Source organism: Gopherus flavomarginatus, chromosome 8, assembly GCF_025201925.1.
Source record: "Gopherus flavomarginatus isolate rGopFla2 chromosome 8, rGopFla2.mat.asm, whole genome shotgun sequence".
Taxonomy (NCBI): Eukaryota; Metazoa; Chordata; order Testudines; family Testudinidae; genus Gopherus; species Gopherus flavomarginatus.
The window spans coordinates 10,044,694-10,062,833 of NC_066624.1; the positions used below are offsets into that span (position 1 = coordinate 10,044,694).

The window sequence follows — 18,140 nt, forward strand, 5'->3', positions numbered from 1 at the left end:
GACCAATCTGTAGTGTAGGAAAGTAGCTTTGAATTAGCCTGACCACGGAAGTTTTGCCAACTGAAGGGAACTTCAGGAGCTTGGGCATTTCACTGGTCTCAGTGACTGACAGGTCCGGCTGCCTCCAAGCAAGCTGCAGTACCTAGTGTGAATGGTCTGTGGACCTTATTACACAAAAAAAGGAAGTTTTCAGGTTAACGCAGATTTCCCTAATCCTACAGCCCAAGGTGAAACTCCTAAAATCTTAAAGGCTCCAGAAAGGCACTTTTAGTGAGATGGCTTCAGAAAATAAAGGATTTGTGTTTTAGTTCAATTCACTCATACCTGTTAAGTCCTCTCTCAGCTTTCCACTGAGACATGAGTTTGGGAGTGCTCAGATATAGTCAGTTTTACAACTTCAGTTGTAAAACTATCAGATTATGTTCTACTGTTTCCCATGTTGGTGCTGCGGGTGTGGGTGAGGGTAAGGTCTGTGCCTCCAAGTCTAGCACAAGGACAGGAGCAGTCTTAAGTTATTAGGAGGCCATAACTTGCTCTGTTCCAGTTGGTACTGGCTTCTTGGGGGAATAAAATTCCCTATCCCATGTCTGACTTGACTTCTCCCTTTCCTCCAGATCTCTGACAAAACACTCTGGGGCGCGGCTGTTGCCAGTGTATTCTAGATTGTGACCTATCCCTTTGGTAACAGAGGTTCCTATTGTCATGGACATTGCTGCCTTACTATCCTTCCTCACCTGGCCTGGTCAGCTTTGCAGTGACTCCTTGGCTGAGACATAACCTCACACATCTGCCTGTTTCTGCTATAATGACTGCGGAGAAGGTAGATACGGAGCAGAGATGTGTCTCTAGCAGGGAAATCTGGCTCTTTGTTTCTGTTCTCTGAAACCAATCCCAGGGAATTCTTTTCTTTCTTTCCTCTCTGTCCTGCAGTTTTCATTGTATTTTCATGAATTTGTTACAACACTCAATTCACCTTTGAGGCCTTTCCTGATCTGTCCCAAAGTAAGGAATTCTCACACAAATCTTGGTGGAACTTTTTACTGAGCTTCCAGAAAATGGCCACCTATGTATTTTTAAAGTATTTCTATAGTATTCTACAGTACTAATCCATCCCACTGCCCAAATGTTTTTTCCCTCCTTTAGCAACTTCTCACTTGGTTTCCTTGATCAATGAAAAGAGAACCATTTTAAGGGGGACTATCTGAATAAAGTGCTAATTTACTTTTATTTCAGTTTGCCCAGCACCTAACACAATGGGGTCCTGATCTCCTCAACTGGAGCTCCTTGGTTTTACCACAATACAAATAATAATCATGATGTGCCTTTCATCCTCAGGATCCCATAAAAGCTTAATCTGTATGACATTAATTGAAGAGAGAGCTATCAACAGGGGAGAAAATAGGTTACAGCCAGACCAACATTGCACAGCATCCTGCAGAGCAGTGGGGAGGGAAAATGTTGTCCAAAGATACCAGGCCAAACCAACTGTTAAAGTGCCATGAGATCTTTCATGACTAGGCAGAATGGACAAGGCCTCAGTTACTATGCCTTCATCCGAAAGTACCTCATATTCTGACTGGATCTTCATTGATCAAGCTTGGAAGGATGAAGAACTTAACTGTCTGAGCTATAACTAAAATGTCAAGACCCAAAGGCTTTGCTTTTTCAATCTTGGCCTCTTAAGCTGTACTAAAACTCTGAGCCAAGATTTTTTAAAATGATTAAAGATTGGGTTTATCTCCATTTTAGACATCCACTCTGAGATTCCCTCAAAGGGAGTCTGTTTTCCAAAATAAAGTGCTGAGCACCCTGCCCTCCCTCTGAAAATCAGTCCCCTTTTAAAGTGTCTCCCATTAAGCACCCAACATTTCAGATACCCAGAATTTCTAGTCATTTTTGAAAACCCCTGACCATCGGGTTTTGGAAATGCTTTGTTTCTGTTTCTTTAATGGAGGAAGATACAGTTCCTTCTTCTGCAGCTTTCTGTTCAACTTCCTATGCTGTATTTTTACAAACCTGCAAAAAGGAAAAATCCAGTAAGTCTTTTGTGGTGTGGTGACTTAAATGAACGTATAACTCTGATTTATTGCAGTAATGCTGCAAATGGCAACTGGCACTCAGTTTTGGGGGAACTATGTGATTTTGGTGATGTCTTCTAGCATCTGTCCAAGTGAGTATTGCAAAGAGAAAAGTATTTTAATAGAAGTAGCAAGTAATTTTACTAGAGAAATTAAGATATTGGCTCATTGATATTATTTTTGGCTGCAATGTTCCAAGTGCTGTCAAAATTCCAGTGTTTCAAATTGCACGTCATGCTGCAGATTGATTTATGTTAAACTTCAAAAAAATAAGTATTTCTCTCCCCAAATTGTAGCCCATCTCTTTTTCCTGTCTGTCCAGGCGTTAGATGGGAAATAGTTCTCTGTTGTCTTCTACCTGGTATTGAATTTTATTCTTTTTTACTTTTTTATAGATTTTTTTCCACCCTAAAGAAATAATTTATAGTGTTCCCATTTTACAGTCTGACTCAACCTGTCAAAAGGTGAAATCAGGAGAGCCAGAAAGTCTGTTAAGAAGTGACGTATTTGGGCCCTGTACAGCGAGTAGCACAGAAGGGTTAAGAGGACTTTTGGCAAGCCAAGTTGTCAGGCAATGTGTGGTATGAATAGAAGCAAACCCTGTAACGTCAAACATGCATGACAGAACAATGCACATATGAGGGATCCACATTCACATTTTACTCTTTGCTCCTTGAGATGCCACACCACAAATGCAACACACTTTGCCTGCGGGAAGAGGAAGAGCCACTGATTGCTCTGCTGTGAATACTTTTCAGGAGTGATATTGAAAGGGTTCAGACACATCTGGAGGAGCCCGTTGCTCTAACATGAGGGGAAATTACTTTTTAATCACTTTCAACTCCTAATAGTCTATGGAGAGTTTACATCCAGCTATGTATACACACATTCAGAATTTCCATATGACCCGTTATGTTCGTGTGTAGAGCCCTACCAGTCTGCAGATATCTGCTTTATATCCACAGCTATGGATGTGAATGCAGATATCCACAGATCATTTTTGCAGATCGCGGGTAGATGCAAATCCAAATTTTGTATCCGTGCAGGGATCTATTTGCGTGCAGGGCAGTTCTAGCTTCGCAGCTCTCTCTATTCTTAGTATGGAGCCACATGCATGTTCCTTTAATAGGATTGGATTGTTCTCCAGAAGAAAGGGAAACCTAGGCTTGACCAGGAATATCAGCAGTATAAGCAGTTGCCCCTGCCACTTGATTATAGGAGTAACTCCGTAAGCTGCTAGTAATAGTAGGATCTTATCCTCTGGCCCAGCCTCTGGAGGGGAACATGTAACTTCATAGTTTTTCCAAGATATGGCTACAAATTTTATTGAAAAGTAAGATGACTGCTAGCCGACCAACATTTCTGCAGTATCTGCCACTAATATCTCAGCTATGAGATGCTGGAACTCAACTTTGTGTTGACTCATGAGTCCTGGTGATCCATTACATTTTGTTTTTCAGGTTTCAACACCTCTCCTTTTAACCATCTGTTGTTGATATTGCCTTAGCGGTATCGTGTAATGAATTTCTTTATTTTCAATTATTTGTTGTACCAAGAAAGAGGATTGTCTTATGGTTAAGACACTGGCCTGAGACATAGGGAATCTGGATTCCACCCCTGCCTTTGCCACAGATTTCCTGTGTGGCCTTGGCAATCTCTCTATGCGTCATTTCACTGCTTGTCAAATGTGGATAGTGATGATACTTCCTTTATCCTAACTTTCGACTGGTCTCCACTACAGCTATACGTTGACCTTAGTTATGCTACTTCAGTTACTTAAGTTACATAACTGAAGTCAACATAACTTAGGTAGACTTACAGCTGTGTCTACACTGCACTGTGTTGCCGGGAGACACTTTCCTGCCAACTTACCTTACACTTCTCGGGAAACTGGAGTACAGAAGTCAATGGGAGAGTGCTCTGCCATCGGCTTAGCAGGTCTTCACCAGACCCACTAAATCGACACCGCTGCATCGATTGCAGCAGCGCCAATCTAGGCGTAAGTATAGACATGGCTGTTAAAAGTGTGACCTCTGTGGGGCAAAGACTGGTTCTTATGGTGTGTTGGTCCAGAGCACAATGAGATTCTGATATCAGGTGAGGCCTTAATGGGCTGCTGTTATATAAATAATGAAAAGGAAATACATCTATTGTTATATGGTGCTGGTTTTAAGTAATCTACAGCTTGTATATGAACAGTAATGCTTTAGATCTTGACAATTTCTGGTTGAAAGGATTCTTTAGTATAATTTAAATTTCACAGCTATAGTTCTTTGTTCATCTTGGTTCATGAAGCAAATTGAAGTAATATAATTGAATACAGCCAAAAAAGACATTTATACTTAACCCTGCTAGCTATCAGTAAGCACAATTCATAATGACTATAAATGCCTTTGTAATAAAAGATAATCAGTATGAAAATGTCATTGCATGGAATTAATTACGTATATATTGATAGTAATAAGCTAATCGTTATGAGCTTTCAGGTTTTGCTTCACCACTTCAGCATGTTGTAAAAAGAAGTGAAGTGGCACCCAGCAGACCTAAAACAAAGCTAGAAGATATATCAGAAGCTCTATTAAATTTCTTCAATCCAGTGAGTAAGTGTTGCTATGATCATTGTATTGTTATCTCTCTTTTTCCTGCATTCAACGTATTTGAAACATTCAACCCAATCTGTAAAACCTTGTTATAATGTCATTTAGCAGGTTTCATTAAAAGTGGCATTATATCCATGTGACATTATATTCACATTTAGAACACAGATTTGCTTTAATTCTTGAATGATTATTGCCTGCTGTAAGGTCCTTCACTCTAAATGACATGTTATATTCATGTTCACAGTGTTATATTCATGCCATGTAACACTGGACACTTGCAGAGCGGAGTGTGAAAGGAAATAGTTGATGTGATTTATCCATGAATATTGCTATAGACATTAATAACATGATAGTTGATGCTAAAAGGTCTGATTCTGCAGTCTTCACTCACCCAGTACTCCTTTGATTGCAAAATGGGACTTTCAGATGTGCAAGGAATGCAAGCATAGTTCCCTAATGAGATCTGAGAGCAATAAGGAAAAGGAAAACCATTATGGGCAGCACTATAGGTATGCAGATCCTCAGCTGCTGTCAATCTGCATAACCTTCCTGGAAGTCATTGGCGCTATACCAATTTATACCAGCTGAAGATCCAGCCCCATAGGCACGATAGAGTAACTGATTTAAATGTCTGATCCTCTATTATTTAACTGAACTGGCCATTTACTTCAGTGGGTACAGTATCAATGATGCAGTAAGTGAATTTAGTAGGATCTATGTGATGTCCCACAAAGGCTGTGTAAGTGTCCTGTAACCAAAGGAAGGTACGTAGTCGTAGTTTTACTGAATGTCCTCTTCTCCTCAGGCCCCCTTTAACAATTTCTAATGTTTATATTGGTATCTAACTCTTTTAAGTAAAAGTATACATGCGTTGTTTGGAAAATACAGTCACTCTCTTGAACACTGAAAATGCCAGTTTTACAGAAAAGTAAACTGCAGATAACATGTTGGAGATGACTCATTATTCATAAATATTTTATACATTTAAGACCTTTATACAGAGTTTCTGAATAAATTCATTATTAAACAGCAAATTTTAAATATATTTCAAATGTACTGTAGCCATCTGGATGATATTTTCTTAGGTTTTTGTCCCTGCCTGCTGAAAATGACTTCCCAGTAGGAGCATACCATTAAGTACCAGGCAAAGAGATATATAGGTAGATGCAGCATACCACGTGGTGGGTCTTTCAGAAAACCATACATTAGAATTAAAACTTGTGAGGGTTTTTGTGTTGCATTTTCTTTGAGAAGATCTCTGATCAGAAAACAAAATCTCCGTTTCTAGTTCTCTTTCAAAACGGAAACACACAACACTGTGCTATTTATGGAGTGATTGTTCCATATCCAAAAGTTGATTATACCATTCCCTTGAATGTATTCCCCATCAAAACATGCTGAATATATGTAATTATCATAACATTATAAAATATACAAATGTATAATTATTTAATAAAATTATAATTATGTAATTATTTGATTGAGCATTGTTCTTAGAACTGAAACATCATGCTTTGTTTAATTTTTGAAAGCATGTCGTCCCAAAGAAGATCAAACAGTAGTTGCTTGCCGCGCAGGAGAGCATATTAACAAGACTACTTGTCTGAAAAATAGATGTTGTCACTCTTCCAAAAAAAGCAGTCAGCTGAAGTGCTATGCCCCACTCAAAGACCGTAAGTCAGTCTTGTGAATTGTGGCAGAATTCTCTTAGTCAAATGCATCATCTGCTCAGATTCTGTGTTCTGTTCTGTTTATTGCCTTAACTTTTCAGTGTACCACTCTGACAGGTGAGCTATAGCTTGTTGTCCTGGTTGCATAGAATGTAATAGAGGGGTCAGATCACTGATACAGAATGATCTGGATTTGCTTGATAAACTGGGCACAGGCAAATAATGTGTGTTTCAGTACAACCAAATGTAAGATCGTACCTCTAAGAACAAAGAATGCAGACCATATTTGCAGGATGGGGAATTATATCCTGGGAAGCAATCTGAAAAAGATTGAGGGTTCGTGGTGGTAATCAGCTGAACATGAGCTCTTAGTGTGACACTGTCGCCAAAAGGGTTAATGTATAAACCCTTGGAAGTATAAACGGGAAGATTAAGAAAGAATAGAGAGGTTATATTGCCCATCTGTATTTGTCACTTGTGTGACCACTGATTGAATACCATATCCAGTTTTGGTGTCCACAATTCAAGAACGATATTGAAAACTTGGAGAGGATTCACAGAAAAGCCACAGGAATGATTAAATGACTGGAAAACATACATTATAGTGGAAGACTCAAGGGTTCTGATTCTCAAAGGTATTTAGGCACTTAACTCCTATTGAAATCAATAGTTGTTACTTTTTGTCTTCATCAATCTAACTTTCACTTATGCATGAAAGTTACTGGAAATTAGATACTCTTATTTCTTCAGAGAATATTGGAGATTTATACGGATATTAAGGCTATCAAGTAATCACACAATTTAAAAAAATTTTAATTGCAATTAATCATGATTAATCACACTTTTAAACAATAATATAATACCATTTATTTAAATATTTTGGATGTCTTCTACTTTTTCAAATAGATTGACTTCAATTACAACACAGAATACAAAGGGTATAGTGCTCACTTTATAATTATTTTTGGATTAAAAATATTTGCACTGTGAAAAACCCCCAAAAATGATATTTTTCAGTTCACCTAATACAGGAACTGTAGTTCAACTTTCATGATAAATATATTGAACTTACAAATGTAGAATTATGTATGAAAATAGTTGCATTCAAAAATAAAACAATGTAAATATTTAGAGCCTGCCAGTCCACTCAGTCCTACTTCTCATTCAGCTAATCATTCAGACAAACGAGTTTGTTTACATTTACAGGAGATAATGCTGCCCGCTTCTTGTTTACAATGTCACCTGAAAGTGAGAACAGGCATTCGCCGGGCACTGTTGTAGCTGGCGTTGCAAGAGATTTACATGCCAGATGTGCTAAACATTTGTGAGCTGAAAACCATCATCATGTTCCCATTACGCCACTGGTATTTAGGGCAGTGACAAAGCTCCTCCACTCCTGTCTATTTCTGGCAAGTCTTTCAACTCAGCGGTGCCCCAGGTTTTTCAGCTCAGCTTCCACAGCTCTTTGCCTTGTTTTTTTCGGGTGGCCTAGTTTTTGTTTGCCTTCAGGTGTCCATCTTATTGCTACTCTGGTGATGGAATCAGTTTCCATCCGAAGCATATGGCCAATTCATCTCCAACACCTCCTGGCAATGATGGTGCTCATATCTTCTTGGCTGCACTGTGTCAATAGATCTTGATTTGAGATTGTTCTGGGCCAAAAGATACGGAGGATTTTTGAAACAGGTTGTATGGAATGAAGACAGTTTGGCCATGTCATACTTTCTCGTGCCCCACCATTCTGCACTATAAAGTAGTGTTGAAAGTACGCAGCTCTGATAAATCTTGAATTTGGTTTTGGTGTGTATTTTGATGATTTCCAGACAGTATTTAAGTTCCAAAGGTGTTCCTGGCTTTATTGATTCTGTTCCCAATGTCCTGGCTTGTTCCACTGTCCTGGCTGATGGTGCTGCCCAAATATGGGAATGTTTCTGCATTGGAGAGAACATGGTCCTCTATCCGTACTGGTGATGATGAGGCAACATTAAAGGCCATGATATCTGTCTTATCGCTGCTGATTTTCAGTCCAATCTGCTGGCTGAATGTATTGGGTTAAGTTGTTTTTTCTTGTATATTGTGTTGGGTATGTGATAGGAGAGCAAGATCATCTGTGAAGTCCAGGTCTTCAAGGGATGAGAAGAGTGTCCATTCAATGCCTCTTGGCATGTCTTCTGCTGTATGCTGCATTACCCCGTCAATGGCAATGTGGAAGCGGATTGCAGACATGACACATCCCTGACGCATTCTTGTTTTGACTTCAAAACTGAGCTCACTGTGATCAACACTGCATGTAAAGTGGGAATATAAGCTTTGAATTATATTGTTTATACAGAGAGGAATTCTATATGGCCACAGAATGCACCACAGGCTGGTCCTGTGAATGCTATCAAAAGCCTTCTCAAAGTCTATGAGGTTTATGTAGAGTTGCCGTTGCTGTTGTAAGCATTGTTCTGTTATGTTTCATAGAGTGAATATCTGCTCTGTGCATCCACGTCAGTTCTGAAAACCTGGCTTGCTCTCTTCTGAGAATGCTATTGACTGCCTCTGATATGCTGGAGTATGATCTTACACCAGGGGTCGGCAACCTTTCAGAAGGGGTGTGCCGAGTCTTCATTTATTCACTCTGATTTAAGGTTTCGCTTGCCAGTAATACATTTTAATGTTTCTAGAAGGTCTGTTTCTATAAGTCTATAACATATAACTAAACTATTGTTGTATGTAAAGTAAATAAGGTTTTTAAAATGTTTAAGAAGCTTCATTTAAAATTAAATTAAAATGCAGAGCCCCCTGGGCCAGTGGCCAGGACCCAGGCAATGAGAGTGCCACTGAAAATCAGCTTGCGTGCTGCCTTTGGCACATGTGCCATAGGTTGCCTACCCCTGTCTTACACCACTGAGAGTTCTTGTCTTTGGTATCTTCACTTAGAACCCCATTGGTCCACTTACCTGGCACTTTTTCCCTTTCCCAGACTCATGTGAATAGAGAGGCCAAGATAGATGCAGCTAACTTGGGATTTACCTTGAAAATTCTGCATGCAAATTATCCTTGCCAGGAGCTTTCCCATTTTTTAAGGATTTGATGGCTTGAATGATGTCTTCCTTAGTTGGGGTGTCTATATTGATATCAAGATCTGGGCTAATATTTCCATGAAACCCCAAAGAAATATTCATAAGTTAACATTTTTACCATTCAATTTCCATTTATTTGAGCACTCAGCACTAATACTGGAAACAGCAAACCAAAGTAAGGCCAAATTCGGATACCTTTACTCCAGTTTAGTAGCATCTTATTCCAGGAGCGATTTCACTAGCTTGAGGGGGAACAATTCACAGAGTAAGGTACTATTTACTGTGAGTCAAACTACCAGAATCTGTAAATTAGTGAGAGGCATGACAGTCGTAAAGTCTTTAATAATATTCAGTCTATGATTTGGCTATGTTATGTGTAAATAGACCATTCACCATAGTGGAGAGCAAAGATATACAGTGAATTACAGCTCTCCAGTTCAGTTCAGGACACACACTGAAATGAACGTTAACATTAAATATGCTTATTTAGCAGCAACTGCTTGATTCCTCATGTAATTTAAGCTTTTATTGTTTGGAAGTAAACATCAAGGATATAATATTTCACCTAGTTATCTGTTTGTAAATTAATTGGCTATGTGAATACTCCAGGATGTACAACATATGTCCAAAGAAAACACACACGCTTATGGCCTTGGGAACACATGCTGTGTGCATCATAACAGCAGAGATCGATCTGTTGACAAAAGACAAACACTTAACAGACATTAGACTCAGGGCACTCACATTTCTGTAAGCGATCTTGGGAATTTTGCCATTGACTTTAATGGGAACAGGCTCAGTCCCTAAGAAAACGTTGCAAAAGCTAGAGACATCAATACTGCAACGGTGAAAGGTAATTTCTAGCAGAAGTAGCCATAGGTGCTGGAACTAAGGGTCTTGGGTGTGCTGCCACACCCTCTGGCTTGAAGTGGTTTCCCTTATATACAGAGTTTACAGCTTGATTAAACATCTCCAGCACCACCACTATAAAAATTGTTCCAGCACCACTGAGGGTGGTTCGGAACTGGAATAGCAGCCTAAATTTTCATGACTGGCAGGTGATTTTGTGTCTTAATTTTTGTGTGCCCAATTTGAAATACCTTTAAAGGAGCCTCATTACACAATTGCAAGTTACTTCTAAAAAACCGGAGGCTTCCAGTTAAATATCAAATATCTGTCAAATATCTGTGATGTTTGGATTCAGTTCAGATTCCAGATTTGATCTTTTAAATCTGGATTCATTTCTAACATCTGCTTATTTTGCTCATATAACAGGACTATTTAAATACATCTGGCTTTCTTAGATGTTGTTTTCTCTATTGAATCAGTCAGGTATGCTTGAATCTAGCTCTCTAGATCACACAAAATTAATATATACTTCTATCGAACCTACAGGACTTCAGCTGACACTGCGACTGTTTGCACTTGGAATAGGAGGAATGATTATTTTGGGGTGTCTGCCACTTTTCTGCTGTACATATTTACAGAGAAGGTAAGAAAATATTGCGTGACTCTGAACTAAACACACATCACACTACCGCAGTAACTTGGAAGTGTGGACTGTAGATGTGTTTAAAGCCATTAAGGGGGAAGAGGGCAGAAAGCAGTCAAGTCTATTGTATAAACATCAAAAAAGAATGGTTTTATTTTAAAACCCTGATAAAAAGTAAAAATAATTTGACTTGGAAACTGTTCAGGTAACAGATTCCAGGTACTATTTCTGTACACAGTCACCCCTTCCAAAGACCCAGGTTTGTAGCCTGTCAGCCTAATCTTGCAACTGTCTTTGCTTGAGAGGACCCATGCACCAGTGCAGAAACCCATTTACTTGAATGGGGCTTTAAGTAGCCACAGAGATCTGCCTGCAAGGACTTCCATGCAGGATTGCTTGCTTGGAGAAGGAGGTATTCCAACCCCTGCTTTCCCCTTTCCCTACCCTGGCCCTCTGCTCCCCCTCCTCCTCCCCTTTCTCTCCCCTCCCCTTCTCAGCTTGCCAACCCCTGCTCGGCTCCATCAAGTGTACTTGTTCTCCCAGCTTCGTCCCCTCCTGCAGCCCCAGCCAGCCTCTCCCTGCTGCCTGTTGGCTCACTAGCTCCGGAAACTTCCTCCATGCTGCTTCTACCTTGATCTTGCTCCACATACCAGTGCCTGCTGTTGTCCTGGCCAAGCAGAAATGAGAGTGTGGCAGGGGGAGTGCTTCCAGGACACACATGGGGGTGGGAGTGAGTGGGGAGCGACCCACCTAGACCCTTCCCAGTACCACATTGTTTTAACCATTTAAAGAAATTTGCCAGAATTTCTGTTTGCCAGAAGCTGGGAATGGGAGATAGGGGATGAATCACTTGGAGATTACCTGTTCTGTTCATTCCCCCTGGGGCACCTGGCATTGGCCATTGTCAGAAGACAGGATACTGGGCTAGATGGACCTTTGGTTTGACCCAGTATGGCCAATCTTGTGTTCTTATTTCCCCCATTATCCTCCCCTAACCCAGAGTAAAAGTACCATTTGTGAACACAAAGCTGGCAAACAAGAAATAGAACAAACCAAATGGCCACTTTGGGCCAGATTCACAAAGATACTTGGGTGCCTAACTTCCACTGAAATCAATGGAGTTAAGTGCCTAAATAATTTCATCAATCTCGGTCTTCGTCTGGCAGTGTCTCAGTTATTTCAAGGGGAAGCTGCAGTGCTGCATACCCAGCTGGGGTGAGGGCACGAATAGCAGCTCCGGTAACTCAGCCAACATTTGTCCAACCCAGCATGGGCTGCTGTCTAGATGATGGTCCACCATGGTGCCCACTGACAGGTATCCTAGATCCAGAAAAAACTCAGAAACAGCAGTGAAATGGGGAGAAGGGAATATTCCCCCAGTGCTAAGAGTGATTGATTGCTCTTTGTAATATAAGGGTAAGTGGAGGGAAACAAGAAAACTGCCCCATATTTGCCCATCTCTCCTCACCAGTAGAGGGAGGGCAAAACCTTTTCTTTTCACCTCAATCTTAGAGGGCACTTCCACAAAATGGTGAAGTTATTTATGGCAGAAAAATATCTACTGCACAGGCAGTGACATGCAATTGTGGATCAGGAGTGTATGAAACATTGTGAGTGTTATATGAATGGTTTACAGTATTGATATTATGGTGCCGTTCAGAATATGTATTCTGTTACGGTAATGGAGAAAGGTTTATTCTCCTAAAGTGGACATTCATATTGAATGGATAACACCTCATATAACACGAATAGCTCAGTTAAGGTGATAGAACTGCCATGTTTTTCTTAAGAATAGTTTCTGCATGTGCAATTTGCTGTACTAAAAAGATACCAGGAGGCTGTGTGGGGACACGCACACGCACACACGCGCACACACACACACCCCTACCTCTCAGTGGTTTGAGCATTGGCCTGCTAAACCCAGGGTTGTGAGTTCAATCCTTGAGGGGGCCACTTAGGGAACTGGGGTAAAAATCTGTCTGGGGACTGGCCCTGCTTTGACCAGGAGGTTGGACTAGATGACCTACTGAGATCCCTTCCAACCCTGAAAGTCTATATGCACACACTCTCCCACTAATGCTGCGGCTCGCCAGATGGCCATTTGCTGGAGAGTTCCACATTTAGACAAATCCTGCTGTGCCAATTGCCACATTACAACTTACACTGTGCTCAACAGCTGATGTTCAGAATGCAGAGAGCCACACTGAGCTGTCAGTGACTCTGGAACCAGGAGGCAAAAAATTAGCATAAAATGATCTTCAAAAAATTGCTTGAAAATGAATTCATGTTTGTTCTTTTGGAGAGAACTTGTGTTAAAGTTTAAATGCTTATTTTTGCATTTTTTGTATTTTTTTCATTATACAGTTTAACTAGGAATATTGCTCTTTTGCTAAGAGGGCTTTTGTAATGTGGTGATTAACCAGATGCTAAATGGTTTTAATTTCCAGCATCATATATTGGAATTCTAGGAAAGAAGCACATCTATTACATAGTAACTTTGATAGAGTTTTGGTAGTTTGAGAAGGATGCTGATAGAGGAGGAGGCCTTGACAAACATTCTCCTGATGAGCCATACCTTGGTACCCGGGATCATCAGGGCTGGTCTAAGTTGCATTGGCTACAGCAGCCCCTCAGGGGTTATTCCAGCAACCAGGGACTGTTGGAGTGCAATTCCATGGTCATTTCCTTGGCCATGTGATCTACATAAGGGGGATCCCAGATAGCCACTTAAATAGATTTAATGGGACCAAGGATTTGATCCACAGTATCTACATTTTCATAAGATTTTTTTCCCTTTCTTCCTCTTTGCTTCCATTGTTCAGTCTCTCCTTAGTAAAATATGAAGCCAATAAATTTGAGTGAAACATCTGAACTCACATATGCAAGATAAATATGACCATCTCTAGTTCAAGGATAATATGATAACTAAGGTAGTTGATGCAAATGGATTTTAGAGAAGAATAGAAAAGAGGTTTGGAATATATGGTAAAAAAGCAGAGAAGTCCTTGGAAGAAAACCTCAGAGATGGCAAAGTCTATCCAGGTGCTTTTCCTAGCCTGAAACTCCTTTAACTTCTAGGGCTGAAATCCTGGCCCTACTCAAGTCAATGGGAGTTTTGCCAGTCAGGATTTCACCCTAGGTCTTTGTGATCTTTCCTCCTTTGGATAGGACTCAATTTCAGCTGCAGTTTTAATGTGTTGCAGTAAGTGTGCCAACCCTTTGCTAAGAGCAAACAAAGAAGTTGAGCAAATTGTTCAGAAGCAAACAGATACGAGTGAAAACATTGGTGGCTATTTGCTGGATTTACTTAAAGAAGATGCTAAGGACCACAAGCAGAAGAAGAAAGGTAGGGATTTGATTTAAAAGTTTATCTAAACGGTTAATTGTTAGAGTATTACCTCGGCATTTTAGTTAGTGTTGTTGCCTTAGTATCTATTCTTTAACTGTATAGTAATAAACACTGGCAGCAAGCCTCTAGATCAATAAACTATGCCAATAGGCTCAATTTATTAGGTATTACCCCAATTTTATGGCATGGGAGAAATAGGGGATCTGCACGGTCAGAAGGAAAAATCCTTTCCTCTTTCCTAGGCTGAAGAATGACACTGGAGTCTCACCGTGGCCAATACTGCACCCCTGAGTTTGCAATAGCCCCCACTGCTCCTTCAGGTGGATCTGTGCACTGGTGGATCCACTGGCCCTGCCCCCACTCCTTCCAGTCAGCCCCACCTCTACAAAAACTCTATTGTGTTAGGTGCATGGAGGAACCAACCGAAGAGTCAGGTTAACCTGCTCACAGAAGGTGAGGATCCATTGCAAAGACCTGAAAAATCTTATCCTGCCAGGCCAGAGTGGAGAAGGATGGGCAGGATTTAGCTCTGTGGTCTCTGCATGATCACATAGGTCAGATTCTGCCACCCTATCTTGCATAGAGGATCAATTTACTTCACAAGTAGCCTCATTGAAATGAATGGGACTGATGGTGGAATAAAGTGTTACTCCCCCTGTGTGAGGATATCATAATCTGCCCATAATAAGTAACATTTAACAATGGAGTGAAAAGGGCCATCAGTCAATGATAAAACCTGAAAGCAAGAGCATTAGCTTAGAGCAAAGGAGATTTTTAAACACTACCCTAACTCTGCCTTTACACTGTGTTTGCTATTTCTTTTTCCTTTGTAGAGAAAACGCCAGCTGATCTTGAACAGCCTGGGCAAGACAAGGATGCCAATGTGACCTGAGTGTATGTCAGAAAACGAGTTGTTTTTTTGTTAGTGTCAACATCCTGTGATCACCAATGCTGAGTTTTTGCACCAGAAATTCGTAATATTTTATAAACTTACATCTTCATCAGCATAGTCACCTCTGTGTCATTTAAATATCTCCTGGGAGGAGCACTGTTATTGCTAAGAAGGCTTACGCTACTGGGGGGCAGTTCCTCAATCAATGTTAAAGCCACTCCTCCATTAATAATATACTAGAGTCCTCTTAACTGTAATACCCCTGAGCAAGGCAAATAAGAGCTCTAATTAAGCGACTGTCCCAATGAAGAGTTAAATTAAGACACTTACATAGCCAGCTAAATTCATTATCCTTTACTGGAAGGTATAAAATCTACATGTAAAATTTCCCTGGAATCAGGAGATTTAGAAGCACAAATCAGCTGATGTGGCCTGGGTTTTGGATTAGCATAATTAATTAATTAAGCCCCGTGTGTCTTGAGGGGCAGGTGTTGCTAGATGTCCAAGTGTAATAGTTGGAACAAGCTTTTGTTGTGTCTGTGCTTGATGTTTTTTCTTAACTTTTCACCTCCACTAGTGGTAGCAGCGGCTTGGTAACTTAAATCACCATGTCTCAGGAGCTTTGTCTACCCTTGAGCATTGTGACATTAGAAGTTGAAGTGATGTGATTGAACCAGTGTGAGTAGCTATGGTGCAGCGCACAAGCCACCCTGCTTCAGGTGCAGTTCTCGCCTGTGTTCACACGCAGCACTAAAATCAATTGGTGAAATTGCACAGTCACCATGGGTACTTATCCCATGGATTCTGACACAGCTCCCTAAGCACTGAATTGTGGGAAGTCATGCACAGTGTTCTGACATCCTAAAGGATTTGTGGAAGGAAGTCCCGTAACTCCTGGAGAATTGCCGGCATTTTGGCAATTTATTCCAAAAAAGGAGCTCAGGTTGGGGTGATCAGAGCTCACTCTCTGCTAAGTGAGCACATTTGGTGACTGCAAACCTTAAAGTTCAGCACAGATTGTCCAAGGAGTTCCAAAGGCAACAGTGTAGCGCACGTGGTCAATTAGAGACCAAGACCAGTGGTTCATGGACTTCAAGCTACAGCTCTTGAATGGAGGCTTTTCTATCTCTGCCCCATGCTAGCTAGCTTCAGGCAAAACAACACTTTGAGGGCCATGACTATGACTCATTGACTGGTAGAGCAAGTTGTTCTTTGGACTTGGAATGAGTAGCACCGCCTGCAGAATTTCCAAGGCATGGGAGACATTTCTGTGCCTGTTTGAGGAACTTTCAACCACATTACAGCACCGAGCCACCAGCATGAGGACTCTGATCACAATGGAAATGAGTGTGGTGATCATCCTGTGGAAACTGGCTACCTTGGATGCTTACTGGATACCAGTTGTGGGTTGGGAAGTTCATTGTTCAGGGTGTTGTGCTGGAGGTGCGCATGGCAAAACTTCAGGTACTGCTAGAGGTGTGATTAAGGTGACTGGAGGACTTTGAACACTTACGTTGCCCAAATTGTGCAAGTGACCTTGAGAAATAACCCCAAGCCCATTCTGAGCCAGCCATGTCAGTCCAAAGGAGAGAACATCAATGGTTACCGCTCCATGGTGATGCAAGCACTGGTGGACCCTCATAACCAGCTTTTGGAGATTTTCATCATTTGGTGTGCGTAAAATGCACAATGCTAGAATTTTGAAGAACTCAGCTCTGTTCAGGAGAGGACAGCATGGGGCACTCTTTGCAAGCCAGAGAATAACTATTAATGTGGTCTCCGTCCTTACTGTGATTCTTGGAGACTGCATACCTATTGATTCCTTGGACTTGAAATCATACCATTATCACAGCAGTCATGGCAGACAGACACCACTTTAACTGCAGAGGCAGCAGGTGGAAAATAGTTTGTGTGTGGCTAGGGGTGTGTGTACGTATTTGGGTAGCTTGTGGTAAGGAAAAGTAGCCTGCTGCAATGCAATGACAGTGCAATCAACGACCTTGCTGCTGATTATGCACATCTGTACGCAGACCCTTTAGAGCTTGATATTTCACCTACTGCCAGTACCAGGTGAGAGACCTTTGGAAGAGTTGCTTTAGGTATTAATTTTGCAAACAAACAAGCCGATGATGCTTTTGATGTTGCGCAGGGGATGACAGTGACTAGTGTTTGCATTTTAGAGCTGACGTCTATATGGTGTATTTGCTGGTTCTAGATGTTGTTTTCATGAATTGTGATGTCTGGCAAAATGCATTTAGACTAAAATGAAGAAGAATTTCCTTGTCCATGAACTTAGGGGCACTATCATTGCTGAAATATGCATGTGACAGTTCAAATATACCCTGGTAGCTGCTGATGATTATGGGATAGAAAGCTGTGCTTTGGAGAAAGTTACGGTTTCTTTTGGTGCATCATGATTTTGATCTGAAGTGTACTAAATTCCTTTTGTTTACATATCATTGGCAGTACGGCTGCTTTCAGTATCACATAACGTCTTGACAACAAGAGCCACGCTGTTAAAACAACTTTATTTAACATCAAACAAGCAGCTGCAGTAACTATATCTGGCAGCACCATACCCAAACGAATGGAAGCAAAAAATATAGGCCACTGGCAGATACTACAACAAATGGAAATATGGTGCAGTTGGGTTTCTGTTCTCCCTGGTCTGACTGTAGTCTGGTGTACCGTGCATTAACTAGGAGTTCAAGGAAAAGATGTTACAGGCCAACCTGTGGAGTTGTCACATTAGTGACATGCTGCAGAACTTGTGAATGGCACATTGTCTGCATAAATTCTCTATTGCTCCTGCTGTCTCATCTTAGCCAAGGTGAATGTATTCCCTCATTGCTTCAAAAGCTTCATGATGGGCCATCAACATCTGAGTTCGAATTTTCAAAGCCACATAGGGAATTTAGCCACACAACTCCCACTGAAATTGAAAGTTGTGCAGCTAAATCCCCTGGTCAGCTTATCTGTTAGCTTAAAGTT

At 40.9% G+C, this 18,140-nt stretch overlaps 1 protein-coding gene across 1 annotated transcript; it reads left to right on the forward strand.

The window, feature by feature from the left end:
- The first annotated feature begins 1,523 nt into the window (after positions 1-1,523).
- Positions 1,524-15,170, forward strand: FMR1NB (FMR1 neighbor). Its single transcript, XM_050965218.1, has 6 exons — positions 1,524-1,620; positions 4,565-4,678; positions 6,211-6,351; positions 10,812-10,908; positions 14,112-14,254; positions 15,091-15,170. Exons 1-6 carry the CDS (start codon positions 1,524-1,526, stop codon positions 15,147-15,149), a joined length of 651 nt encoding a protein of 216 aa, XP_050821175.1. The 3' UTR covers positions 15,150-15,170.
- The last annotated feature ends 2,970 nt before the right edge of the window (positions 15,171-18,140 follow it).

What these genes read in the sequence shown, in the direction of transcription:
- FMR1NB (XM_050965218.1), top strand. Translation starts at nt 1,524, where the DNA reads ATGGACAAGGCCTCAGTTACTATGCCTTCATCCGAAAGTACCTCATAT. An exon ending in CTATGCCCCACTCAAAGACC is followed by an intron (nt 6,352 to 10,811) that starts GTAAGTCAGTCT and finishes TCGAACCTACAG; the next exon opens with GACTTCAGCTGACACTGCGA. An exon ending in TGTACATATTTACAGAGAAG is followed by an intron (nt 10,909 to 14,111) that starts GTAAGAAAATAT and finishes AATGTGTTGCAG; the next exon opens with TAAGTGTGCCAACCCTTTGC.